This window comes from Ceratotherium simum, chromosome 31 (genome assembly GCF_057802395.1).
Source record: "Ceratotherium simum simum isolate JZ-2026a chromosome 31, ASM5780239v1, whole genome shotgun sequence".
Lineage (NCBI taxonomy): Eukaryota > Metazoa > Chordata > Mammalia > Perissodactyla > Rhinocerotidae > Ceratotherium > Ceratotherium simum.
Genome location: NC_141930.1, coordinates 13486824 through 13499717, shown reverse-complemented (window position 1 = coordinate 13499717; position 12894 = coordinate 13486824). Strand labels below are relative to the sequence as shown.

The 12894-nt window shown below is 37.3% G+C and overlaps 1 protein-coding gene across 9 annotated transcripts in view; it reads right to left on the bottom strand.

The window, feature by feature from the left end:
* The window catches only part of STAU2 (staufen double-stranded RNA binding protein 2), a 392065-nt gene that overhangs the window by 293518 nt on the left and 85653 nt on the right, over positions 1–12894 (bottom strand). For 7 of the 9 annotated variants that reach the window (XM_087420424.1, XM_004436284.3, XM_087420425.1 and 4 more), the window contains one exon: positions 10116–10181. In XM_087420424.1, the coding sequence (XP_087276550.1) occupies positions 10116–10133 (18 nt within the window). In that variant the 5' untranslated portion in view covers positions 10134–10181. Of the gene's footprint in view, positions 1–3899; positions 4054–10115; positions 10182–11616; positions 11868–12894 lie in introns of those variants that run through there. The other 2 variants (XM_087420423.1, XM_087420416.1) reach the window with 2 other exon arrangements.

Below are 12894 nucleotides of genomic sequence, written 5' to 3'. Positions count from 1 at the left end.
ATTGTTGGTGTTTTTGATTCTAGCCATCCCACTCGGCATGAAGCAGTATCTCACTGTGGTTTTCATTTGCACTTCCCTAATCACTAGTAAGGTTGAGCATGTGTTCATGTGCAGGTTGACTATTTGTATATCTTCTCTGGAGAAGAGTCTATTCAAGTCCTTTGCCCATTTTTTTTAGTTCGGTTGTTTATCTTTTTGTTGTTGAGTTGTAAGAGTTTTAGTTCTTACATTTAGGTCACTGATCCATTTTGAGTTAACTTTTGTATGCAGTGTGAGGTAGGGGTCCAAATTTATTCTTTTGCATGTGGATATAGTTGTCCCAGAACTATACGTTGAAGAGATTATTCTTTCCTGCATTAAACAATGTTGGCACTTTTGTCAAAAATCAATTGGCTATATATGTATTAGTTTTTTTCTGCCCTCTCAATTCAATTCCATAGGTCTATATGCGTATCCTTATGCCAGCACCACACAGTTTTGATGACTGTAGCTATGTAGTATGTTTTCAAATGGGGAAATATGACTCCTCTAACTCTTCTTTTTCAAGATTGTTTTGACTATTTGGGCCCATTGCAATTCCATACGATTTTGAGGATCAGCTTTTCCAGTTCCGCAAAAAAGGTCCCTGGAATTTTGATAGAGATTGCACTGAATCTGTACACTGTTTTGCATAATATTGCCATCTTAACAATATCAAGTATTCCAATCCATAAACACAGAATGTCTTTCCATTTATTTAGGTCTTCTTTACCTTCTGTCAACGTTTTGTAGTTTTTAGTGTACAAGCCTTTCAACTCCTGTATGCTTTTGGATGCTACTGTAAATGGAACTGCTTTCTTAATTTCTTTGTTGGATTGTTCACTGCTGGTATACAGAAACACAACTGCATTTTGTGTGTTAATCTTATACCTACAACTTTTCTGAATTCATTTATTAGCTTTAGTGGACTTTTTGTAGATTCTTTGGGATTTTTCTATATATGGGATCATGTCATCTGCAAAAAGAACTAGTTTTACTTCTTCCTTCCCAATTTGGATGTCTTTTCTTTTTCTTGTTGAAGTGCTCTGGCTATAACTTCCAGTATAATGTTGAACAGCAGTGGTTGAGAATAGGCATCCTTGTCTTGTTCCTGATCATAGGGACAAAGTTTTCAGTCTTTCACCATTCAGTTGGATGTTAGCTGTGGCTTTTCATAAACACCCATTATTGTGTTAAAGAATTTCCCTTCTAGTCCTAGTTTTTGAGTGTTTCTATTATGGTCAGGAGTTGGATCTTGTCAAAGGCTTTTTGTATCAACTGAGATGACCATGTGGTTTTTTTCCCCTTTGTTCTATTAATGTATTATATTGATTGATTTTCCTATGTTGAACCACCCTTGCATTCCTGGGATAAATCCTACTCAGTCATGGTGTAAAATCCTTGAAATATACTGTTGGATTCAGTTTGTTAGTACTTTCTTGAGGATTTTTACATCTATATTCATAATGAATATTGATCTGTAGTTTTTGGGTTTTTTTCATCATGGTATCTTTGTTTGGCTTCGGTATCAGAGTAATGCTGGTCTCATAGAATGAGTTAGGAAGTACTCTCTCCTCTCCTATTTTCTGGAAAAGTTTGAGAAAGACTGGTGTTAATTCTTCTTTAAATGTTTTGTAGAATTCATCAGTGAAGCCATCTGGTCCTGTACTTTTCTTTGTTTGGGAAGGAATTTTTTTTATTATCTCATTCAATCTGTTTACTTGTTATAGGCCTGTCCATATTTTCTATTTCTTCTTGTGTCCGTTTTGATAACCTGTGTTTCTAGGAATTGGTCCATTTCAAGTAGGTTATCCAATTTGTTGGCACACAACTGTTCATAGTATTCTCTTATAATCTTTATTTTTTTAAGGTCAGTGGTAACTTCCCCACTTTTTCTCATTTTAGTTATACGCATCTTTGCTCTTTTTTCTCTCTGTCAGTCTAGCTAAAGGAGGTTTGTTAATTTTGTCGATCTTTTCAAAGAACCAACTTTTGGTTTTGCTGATTCTCTATAATGTTTCCTATTCTCTGTTTCATTTATCTCCAATTTAATTTTTATTTCCTTTCTTCAGTTAGCTTTGGGTTTAATTTGCTTCTCTTTTTCTAGTTTCCTTAAGGTAAAAAGTTAGGTCATTTTATTTAGATCTTTCTTCTTTTTAAGTGTAGATATTCATTGCTATAAATTTCACCCTGAGCACTGCTTCCACTGCATCCCATAAGTTATGGCATTACTGTGTTTTCATTTTCATTTGTCTCTAATTCTTTTCTTTTTTTTCTCTCTATTTTCTAATTTCCCCCGTGATTTCTTCTTTGCCCTATTGGTTATTAAAGAGTGTGTTGTTTAATTTCCACATATTTGTGAGTTTTCCAGTATTCTTTCTGTTACTGATTTCTAGCTTTATTCCATTGTGACTGGAGAAGACACTGTGTATGATTTCAGTCTTTTAAAATATATTGAGGCTTGTTTTGTGGCCTAAATATGGTCTGTCCCTGGAGAATGCTCCATATGAACTTCAGAAGAATGGGTATTCGGCTCTTGCTGGGTGTTTTGTACATGCCTCTTAGGTCTAACTGGTTTACAGTGTTGTTCAAGTCCTCTGTTTCCTTACTCATCTTCTGTCTAGATGTTCCATCCCTTATTCAAAGTGAGGTGAGCATTTTAATTTTTGATTGGATAACAAAAACTGAATTTTACATTGTTGGGTTTTGAATTGTGTCATATTCCTCTAAACAGTGTTGGATTTTGTTTCTGTGCACAGTTAAGTTACTGGGATCACTTGGAGCCTTCTGAGGATTCTTCCCAATGCCCCATGTATTACAAGGTCTTTACACTCCGGATAATGGAGACACAAACTATTCCCAGCCTTGTGCAGCTCTGGAAATTGTTTTCTTACTGCTTTCCAGCAGTTCTTTCCCTGCTTTGAGTAGGTCCTGTCATGCATCTAGAGATCAGAACTCAGCCAAAGACTCAAGGAGACCTCCTGAATGCACACATGCTTCAGTGCACTCTTTTACTTTAACATATATATACTCACCCCACACTCCGACAGCTCCATTCTCTCTGGTACTCTGCCCTGCAATTCTAACCACCTTGGCATTCCCATACTCTTATCTTTGTTTCCTAATCTCAACAAGACTGGACTCTGTTTTGGTTCCTCCTCCTTGCTCTGCAGCCTGTAAACAACCTCTAGGCTACACCATAAACTGGTGCAATAGAAGGGCTTACTTCATTTGTTTCCATTCCCCCAGGGATCACAGTCTGGTGCCACCTATCATCTAATGTCTAAAAACCTTGTTTACATATTTATATGTTCTCAAGTTGTTTAAGGAGGAAGCACGTATTATTGGTGCATAACAAATTACCCCCAACTTAGTGGCTTAAAAAACAAGGATTTATTTTTTTTCACAGAGTTTCTGAGGTCCAGCAATCAAGGAGCATCTTAGCTGGGTGGTTCTGGCTCAGGATCTCTCACGAGGCTGCAGTCAAGACATCCGTGGGTCAGTAGTCTCGGGCTGGAAGCTTGACAAGGGCTGGAAGATCTGCTTCCAAGAAGGCTCAGTCACACACTGTTGACTAAAGGCCTCAGTTCCTTGTTAGCTGTTGGCAGGGGACCTCAATTTCTCACCATGTGGACCTCTCCATAGGGCTATTCACAACATGGCAGCTAACTACTCTCAGAGTAAGAAACTAAGGAGGGGGAAGAAGAGAAAGGAGAAGGCAAAGACCACAATGTCTTTTATAATCTATCCTTGGAAATGATCCATCACTTCTACCATATTCAAACTACTACTCTAACAACAAACCTAAATGTCTACCCTCCTTGCTCATCAATCTCCAGAGCCAGGCAGCAATAGCAACAGCAACATTAATACAGGCATACCTCATTTTATTGCGCTTCGCTTTCTTACACTTCACGGATATTGCCTTTTTTTACAAATTGAAGGTTTGTGCCACCCCAGCTTCAAGCAAGTCTATCAGTCCCATTTTCCAACAGCATTTGCTCGCTTCGAGTCTCTGTCACATTTTGGTAATTCCTGCAATAGTTCAAACTTTTCCATTATTGTTGTATTTGTTATGGTGATCTGTGAACAGTGATCTTGATGGCACTATTGTAACTGTTTTGAGGCACCACAAATTACACCCATATAAGACAGCAAACTTAATCGATACATGTGTGTGTTCTGACTGCTTCACCAACCAGTCATTCCCCCATCTCTCTCCCTCTCCTCAGGCCTCCCTATTCCCTGAGACACAACAATACTGGAATTAGGCCAACTAATAACCCTACAATGACCTCTAAGCATTCAAGTGAAAGGAAGAGTAGTAAGTTCCTCACTTTAAATCAAAAGCTAGAAATGATTAAGTTTAGTGAGGAAGGCATGTCAAAAGCCGAGATATGCTGAAAGCTGTGCCAAAGAATTAGCCGAGTTGTGAATGTGAAGGAAAAGTTCTTGAAGGAAATTAAAGTGCTACTTCAGTCAACACACGAATGATAAGAAAGCAAAACAGCCTTATTTCTGATATGAAGAAAGTTTTAGTGGTCTGGATAGAAGATCAAACCAGCCACAACACTCCCCTAAGACAAAGCCTAATGCAGAGCAAGGCCCTACCTCTCTTCAAGTCTATAAAGACTGAGAGAGGTGAGGAAGCTGCAGAAGAAAAGCCTGAAGCTAGCAGAGGTTGGTTCAAGAGGTTTAAGGAAAGAAGCCGTCTCCATAAGAGAAAAGTGCAAGGTGAAGCAGCAAGTGCTATGCAGAAGCTGTAGTAAGTTATCCATAAGATCTAGCTAAGATCATTAACGAAGGAGGCTACATTAAACAGTAGATTTTCTATGTAGACAAAATAGCCCTGTATTGGAAGATGACACCATTTAGGGCTTTCATAGCTAGAGAGGAGAAGTCAATGCCTGGCTTTAAAGCTTCAAAGGACAGGCTGACTCTCTTGTTGGAAGCTTATGCAGCTGGTGACTTTAAGTTGAAGCCAATGCTCATTTACCATTCTGAAAGTCCTAGGGCCCTTAAGAATGATGCTTAATCTACTCTGCCTGTGCTCTATAAATAGAACAACAAAACCTAGATGACAGCATATGTGTTTACAATATGGTTTACTGAATATATTAAGCCCACTGTTGAGACCTACTGCTCAGGAAAAAAAAGATTCCATTCAAAATATGGCTGCTCATTGACAATGCACCTGGTCACCCAAGAGCTCTGATGGAGATGTACAATGAGAGTAATGTTGTTTTCATGCCTGCTAACACAACATCCATTCTGCAGCCCCTGGATCATGAAATACCTTTGACTTTCACGTCTTATTATTTAAGAAATACATTTTGTAAGGCTACAGCTGCCATAGAAAGTGATTCCTCTGATGGATCTGGGCAAAGTCAATGGAAGACTTTCTGGAAAAGGTTCACCATTTTAGATGCCATTAAGAACATTCATGATTCATGGGAAGAGGTCCAAATGTCAGCATTAACAAGAGTTTGGAAGAAGTTGACTCCAGCCCCATGGATGACTTGAGGGGTTCAAGACTTCAGCGGAAGAAGTAACTGTAGATGTGGTGGAAATAGCAAGAGAACTAGAATTAGAAGTGGAGCCTGAAGATGTGACTGAATAGCTGCAATCTCATGATAAAACTTTAATGGATGATGAGTTGCTTCTTATGGAGGAGCAAAGAAAGTGGTTCTTGAGATGGAACCTACTCCTGGTAAAGATACTATGAAGACTGTCGAAATGACAACAAAGGATTTAGAATATTACATAAACTTAGTTGATAAAGCAGCAGCAGGAGTTGAGAGAACTGACTCCAATTTTGAAAGAAGTTCTACTGTGGGAAAGCTATTAAACAGCATCACACGCTACAGAGAAATCATTCATGAAAGGAAGAATCAATCCATGCAGCAAACTTCACTGTTGTCTTATTTTAAGAAATTGCCCAGCCAAGCCCAACCTTCAGCAACCACCATGCCGATCAATCAGCAGCCATCAACATCAAGGCAAGACCCTCCACCAGCAAAAAGATTACAACTCCCTGAAGGCTCAGATAACGGTTAGCATTTTTTAGCAATAAAGTGTTTTTAACTAAGGTATGTACATTGTTATTTTAGACATAATGCTATTGCACACTTAATAAACAACTTTTATAGGGACTGGGAAACCAAAAAATTCATGTGACTCACTTTATTGTGATATTCACTTTATCGTGGTGGTCTGGAACCAAACCCGCAATACCTCCAAGGTATGCCTATAGTAATATTAACAGCAGTAGCAACAGTACCAGGACCAACGCTAAGCATTTTGGCCTTTGTTATCTCAATTACTCCCCAGAACAAATCTGTGAGACAGGTGTCATCATCCCTTAAACTTTAGGCCTTTGTTTCTTGATGATTATACCCTGGCTTTACACTTCACAGTATATCTTGGTACAACTTTATTCTTCCTATATAACACCTGGCTCTCTCTTGTCCTATCAGGTTCTCCCACGCTTCCTGCACTGAAATTGTGTTTTGTCCTGCTTGTCCTCCCATTCCACTTGAGTCAGGACCTAAAGCTTCCTGTTAGCTTTCACGTTCCCAACATCTACTACCAAACCTCTTTAAAAGGAACCACCAGACTACTCAGACCTCTGTTAATCTCCTGCTGCTGGGCTCACCCAGTGCTACAGCTGCCTAATATAGACTTCCCAATCCCTCAGGACACACTGCCCTGTCAAGTTTGCCTCACCAACTCACTCCAAAAATTTTGCCCTGTTTCAGCCACTCATTTTAAAATATTATTTCACAGCAAATGTGCCTTCTTAATTTATATTTGCTACAGCTTGATGTTAAAATGGGTTTCCTTTCCCTAGGGGCTTATAATTTATCACCAGGGAGAAAGGTCTAAAATATACCAACCTCCTGCTTAGTATGGTACCTGGAAACACAGGTTCCCATTGGTTATTTGTTGAACAATGAATGGAAAGATATAGAGTAATGATTATACATACTAGCTCAGAAATTCTCAATGGGGTATAATCCAAAGAATTTTATGTACAAATAAAAAGGAAAAGATACCAGTGAACACATATAAGCAATTCACAAAAGACAAAACATAAAAGAACAACAAATATAAGCAAATTATAGAGATACAAATTAAAATATCACTTTTTGTCAGACACATGGGCAAATATTGAAAATGTGTTAAGTAAGAAAACTGGCATTCTAATACACTTCTAATAGAAATTATTTTGTATTTTTGGTATTTATGCATCAAACATCTAAAATCTGCATACCTCCATGCCAATATTTTCATTTCTAATAATAACAAGAAAATAACGGACAAAGGAACCTAGATATATGTAAAAAAAATACTCACTGTGGCACTAACTATAATACAAAATCTGTCCAACAATAAAGGTTTGATTAAATAAATTGTAGTACTTCCAAACTATGGATTATTATGAAGTCACTTCAGGATATAATGTACTGTATAATCCCAGTTTTTTAAAATAACATGTATTCACAGAAAAACATACCTGCATAGAAAAAAATCTAGAAGTATATACCCCCAAATGTTAGCAGTGATTATCCCTGTAAAAGAATAGTGGAATTGTTTGTGATTTTTTTTCCCTTATCTATACCCCGTAATGAGTCGCACATGGATAACACAAATTCTTAAAAAGCAAAAGTAAAAATGAGCACAAGTTAAAGATAGAAGTATCATTATCGTAACACAACATGGAACATTCCCATGTTCCCTAATAATAATAATGTCAGGCAGAATTAATATCAAATAAAATATCCAGTAACTTACTATTTGACAGCCTAGTTTTTAATTAGTTCTAGGAACACACATGGAAGAATGTTAGTACTATTCAGGCATTTTAAGACGACAAACAAAAAGACCTCCCCAAGAAAAATTTAGTACTGATCCTAAAGACAGTGTTGAAAAACCACGTAGGACAATCTCAACTGTTTCAAGCTGAGCGTCAGCTTCAATCGCCCTTCCATGCCTTTTCTCATTCATCTTGAGAACCCTCACTCTAATGGGAAAGCAGTCACCATGAAAATGATACAACATAAAAATCACTCAGCAGTGTAATAATGCAATGTGACTTTAGGTTTGGCTGAAGAGAAGGTCTTCTCTATAACTTCTACTATCCCAAATGAGGTTAACCTTTCATCTCAGACTTGAATATCTGGGGGATAAAACTTAGTCAATAACAAGACAAGGACCTGAAGTGAGTCTTTTACAAGCAAAGCAAGTGTATCTCCAGGCACTGTGTACAAATTCTAGCCAAAGGCCCAGGCCATACTTGTGGCCAAACGAACGCTGCCTACAAACTGTTTGCAATGCCTGATTCAACATGCCCAGTGGCACAGACAGTTAGTAAATCTCACTAGGACTAAGCAATAAACTATAATTTTCAATGACGTTGACTGGCATAAAATGAATGATCATTTCCATCTGTCTATGGTAGAAGATGAAACAAATTATTCTAATTGTCCCCATAATTAATAGCAGGTATCCATACAGTCATTTAGTGGCTAGTTCACACCCACAACACAGTTTGCGAGTCATGTCTCATAAAGCTCCATCAACACATCCACTGGGACTCGACAGCAACTGTGAAGGTACAGGAAGCACTAAGCACAGCACAGCTTTAAGAGTCCTTTAAACCTATATTAGTAACGTCTTTGATGAAAGCAATATTTGTTGCACAAGAAAATTTTCTAGTACAAGGAGAAAATCAAATAACAACTTTGCATAAGGGAGAGATTTTATGTTAATGGCATTTGTGTAAGAAAAGCATCATATAATATCAAAACTGACGACACAATTACGTGGTTATTGTTGAAAAGAATGGAGATCTCCTTGCTTTGGTGACAACCAGAGCACCATTCATCCACTCATTCAGCAAAAACATGAAAACCATATACAATAAGACCTATTCTAAGATCTGGAGACCTAGGACCTGCCTTCACGGAGCATACCATCTAACAAGGAAGACAGACATTAATTAATTACAAATCTGAATATAACTGAGAATGTCAGGATGTCGTTAAATAAAAGGGCAGGCAGGGCGCTATGAGAGCAAATACTAGGCCTTCGAGCCAAGTGAGCCAAGCACAGGGGAAGGGAAAAGAAGTCCAGGCAGAGCAATCTGTGCAAAGCCCCTGCAGCTGGAACAATCTTGCCCAATCTAGGAAGTGAAACAGTCCAGCGTAACTGAAGCATTTAGATCGTTTCCTGGGCACACGTTAAGTCTGAGATGTATGAAAACATCCAAGTTAAGAGATCAAGCTGCTAACTGCTACGTGAGTCTAGAGCTCAGAAAAGAGGCAGACCAGGGACAAACTTAGAAGTCATTGGCTTAGAGATGGTGTGTGATGCACAGGAACTAGAGGAGATTCCTTAGGCAAGGTGCGTTGGATGGGGCAGGGGCAGGAGGGCATGTATTACTTCCTCAACTCACAAAAAAATTATTTCTTGCAATCAAATCTTGCAATCAAATTAATTACTTCCCTCTTGATTTGCAAATTTGAAATAAAGTATTTTCTAATATTATACTTATGATACAATGCCCTATTTGTTCAGAAAGATAAGATTAAATGTATGAAGTTCTTAGAGAAATGCCAAGACCTAAGAAAAATATTTTTCAGTGGGTCTAAGGCATCATACGCTAACGTTTATTTAGCAGAGCACTTCCTTATAGCCCTTTCCAGTGCCCTAGAAAAGGAACCTTTTTTTAACACACAGATACAACTGCTTCACAAGATTTGTCACTAGAAATGCTTCCAGTCTGCAGAACTGCCACCTACTGAAGCTAGATCTCAACTGTAAGCATTCTGAACACACCAAGTCCCAGAGGGATGTGACACTAAAAAGAACAGACAAACCTTCTGCTCTACATGCTCAAAAGTTATCAACCTTCAGGACTATCACTATAATCCTTAAACAAGCTCCCCTGCACAGTCTCCTATGATGAATATAGAGTATGTAATTGCTCTATAAAGCGGTGGTCAGGTTATGGTTATGGAAAAGCTGAGTTAAAATGTTTCACAATTTATGGCCCAAGCACCACATACGTATGACATGCCTTAACACAAACTCACCTGATTTATTTGAAGCATGTTAAAACAATATTGACCAAACTTCTGTATCCCTCACGGCTCCACAAACTGGAAAATGAAAATGAAGAAATAAAGTTCAACTCAGTTGGTGATTGCAATGGTTAGCACTGTAAACACATGCCCTTGATCAAAATCAAATATAAAATGGAATAGATCTAGATCAGCATAGAATTTTCTATGATGATAAACATGTTCTATATCTGCTCTGTCCAATCCAGTAGCCACTAGCCACATGTGGCTACTGAGCACTTGAAACGTGGCTAATGCAACCAAGAAAGTAAATTTTTAATTTTCTTCAATGTTAATTTCAACTTAAACGACCACATGTGGCTAATGGATACCATACTGGACAGTGCAGATCTGGGCTGAACCAAGTCCCTTCTGGTTCTAGAGCTCTAAGACAATTCCAGCAAAAGTGAAGCTGTTAAAAACAATCTAAAAGTTTCAGACTAATATCTAACATATACTCCCCTTGCTCCAGTAAGGATTTGAACAGTTTTGTTCCCATCCTCTGTAAGATAAATTAAGCCTAAAGAAGACGCCACACACATGTATACTCTCAAGTAGTATAGAAATGAGTACACAGTAAGATTAAGAAGCTGGATTTTCTTGTTTGTGGTTTTGTTTATTATCATCATCATAAAAATAGCATGCACATTAAAATTTCACATAAAATTTTCAAAAAGAAAATCACTATCCTGACACATTCCATCATTACATTTGGATTTGTTTCCTTCTGGGTTTGGCCTCCTCACCATGGTATTTCTTTTCATGTTCTTTTCTATACTTAATTTTAAAAAAAAGATATCAAAGAAGGGGAAGAAAACCCAAATTTATAAACAAACAAATAAATCATGGGATCTTCTAATGGGAAAAATTTACGTAAAAAATAAATTATGTACAGAGCCTCCAAAAAAATTATCTAAAAAGCAACAACAGTCTTGATACACAGCAAAAGAGCTAAAGCCAACCACTGTTGTAGAAATTTTTATGCTGTAAAATTTCAATATTGAACTATCCCTCAGAAGCAAAGGTTCTTGAGATACATATATACACACAGATACCATATATATATGTGTGTGTATATATATATGTGACTACATGTGTATGTATATATATTGGGCTACTATTCTTTCAAGATGATAAACTGGGTCAATTCAAAATGACTTTGAAAGTTTCTAATATATTTCTTACACTAGTGACCTCAGCATCTCTATCAATTTTTATATTTTCCAAGAGAATCCCATGTTGTACAAATAGCACAAGGCCTGAGTATCAGTGAATTTGACTTTTAGTCCAAGCTCTTCAGAAGATTACCTTTTGAGCCTTGGTAAATTACTTCATGCATCTTTGAGTTCTTTTGCTTTCTTTTTCTTTATTAAAAAGTAAACTAAAGTCCTTGTGGCAGGCAGCCTCTAACAAATAGAATACAGCAGAAATAATGAAATGCCACTTCCAAGATTGGGTTATAAAAAGACTATACCTTCCATTTTGGGTGTCACCTGCTCTTGTTCTCTCAACTATTTGCTGTGAGGGAAGACAGGTGCCATACTGTGAGCTGCCTTTGGACAGGTCCGCAGGGCAAAGAACTGAAGGAGGCCTCTGGCCAAGGGCCCAAAAGAGACTGAGGCCTTCAGTCCAATACCCCCAAAGAACTGAATCCTGCCAAGAGCCACACCAATGAGCTTGGAAGCAGATCTTCCCCCAGTCGAGCTTTCAGATGAGACTGCAGTCCCAAAGACAGCTAACCTGCAACCGCATAAAAGACCTTGAGCCACAGGCACCCAGATAAGCGGCACCCATATTTCTAACCCATAGAAACCGAGATAATGTTTGTTGTTTTAAGCCCTTAATTTCTGAGGTAATTTGTTACGCAAGAACAAATAAGACAATTCCATTCAATGCTAAAATTTTATAATCCTATAGTGCTTTAGGTATTAATTAACATATTTAGGTAGGCCAAAAGAATCAATTCGCTGTTCAACATGAGCAAATGAGTAATATTAGAATTGAAAGCAGTAAATCACAGAACTTAAACATTTACCTTTTATTCAAAAGATGAAATTAAACAGTATAGCATCAGTCAAATGTTATTAAAATACACTAGCTATAATATAAATATGGTCCCAACCAATTTTCATTTTCTTTAATTTAAAATAATTCATTTGGAAGCTAAAATGTGAATAAACCACTAAAAGCATCTCAGTGATTTAGTGTCTCTTACTTTCTGGAATTTAACATTATTTAGTAAGCACTCACCAAACTTGAGAAATCCCATTTTGTTTTTACTTAATGTAAGCCACTAAAAGTTACAGATGCTAATCTATAGACCTGTATGTATTTCTTCAACATTAAGAGTTTGGTAACATTGGTGGCAGATTCCGAGAAGTAGGCACAGTAAGATAGATATAGGGGTACATTTTTTGATATACAAAAGGTAATTTTATGACGAAACAAAAATGAAAGCATCTATTCACTTAAAATTGACCGTACAATTTTAAATATTCTATAAGCCTTTCCTTCATAATTATAAAATAAAGATCTGTATAAATTAAAACATGAAACTAATATGCCTATAACAGCACTCTGTGAGGTACCTGGATAACATTCTGAACTTATTCTTTCTCACAAACAAGTTATATTAGATTTATATCAATATAAAAATAATTCACAACCATCCCACGGATAATTCAGAATGCTCACAGCAGCACATCTTTAACACTTCATTTTCTCTTTAAAGACATCCCTGGTCTACTATCCT